The following is a 526-nucleotide window of genomic DNA, read 5'->3' as shown; positions in this document are numbered from 1 at the left end:
CGGGTGGACACCAGTGAGGGTCCATAGCCTGCCCCTGCACAGGGCAGCCCCAGGGAGGGATCCTAGAAGGTCCCATAATGGGACCTCCCACAATTGGACATTCCCAGCCCATCAGCCACCATGGCAGGACACCAGCTCCACCAGCCCCCTATACTTGGGCACCACGGCCCCACATCCCTGCCCAGGGCACCCAGTGCAGCCCCAGCCCCATGGCTCACCTGCGTAAAGGGGTCTTCAGTCTCGCTAAGGCTCCTCTTGAGCTGCCGCAGTTCTCCCCCGGTCTCCTGCAGCCGGTCCTCCAGCTGCTTCACCGCATCCTCCAGCGAGTAGGTGAACTCGTAGGGCGGCGGGGGCTCCCCAGGGCTCTGCAGCCGGCTCAGCGTGGCCATACTTTTGCAGGTCAGAGGCGCCTTCTCAGGGGCCAGGGGGTCCTTGGGGCTCCGGGAGACCCTGTCCAAGGAGCCCCCGATGTGGTTGATGTGGCCCATGGAGGCGCTGAACTGGCTCTGGGCAGGCTTGAGGCGGG

The 526-nt window shown here is 65.8% G+C and overlaps 1 protein-coding gene across 1 annotated transcript in view; it reads right to left on the bottom strand.

Moving 5' to 3' along the window:
• Positions 1-521, bottom strand: part of N4BP3 (NEDD4 binding protein 3) — a gene marked incomplete at its 5' end in the record, with an annotated part of 1531 nt that extends 1010 nt beyond the window's left edge. The window contains one exon of the mRNA XM_010192571.1: positions 174-521. Within this exon, the coding sequence (XP_010190873.1) occupies positions 174-521 (348 nt within the window). The remainder of the gene's footprint in view (positions 1-173) is intronic.
• Positions 522-526: the final 5 nt, after the last annotated feature.

Source organism: Mesitornis unicolor, unplaced genomic scaffold (assembly GCF_000695765.1).
Source record: "Mesitornis unicolor isolate BGI_N332 unplaced genomic scaffold, ASM69576v1 scaffold38169, whole genome shotgun sequence".
Lineage (NCBI taxonomy): Eukaryota > Metazoa > Chordata > Aves > Mesitornithiformes > Mesitornithidae > Mesitornis > Mesitornis unicolor.
The sequence above is the reverse complement of the archived record's forward strand: the minus strand, read 5'-3'. Positions and strand labels throughout refer to the sequence as shown.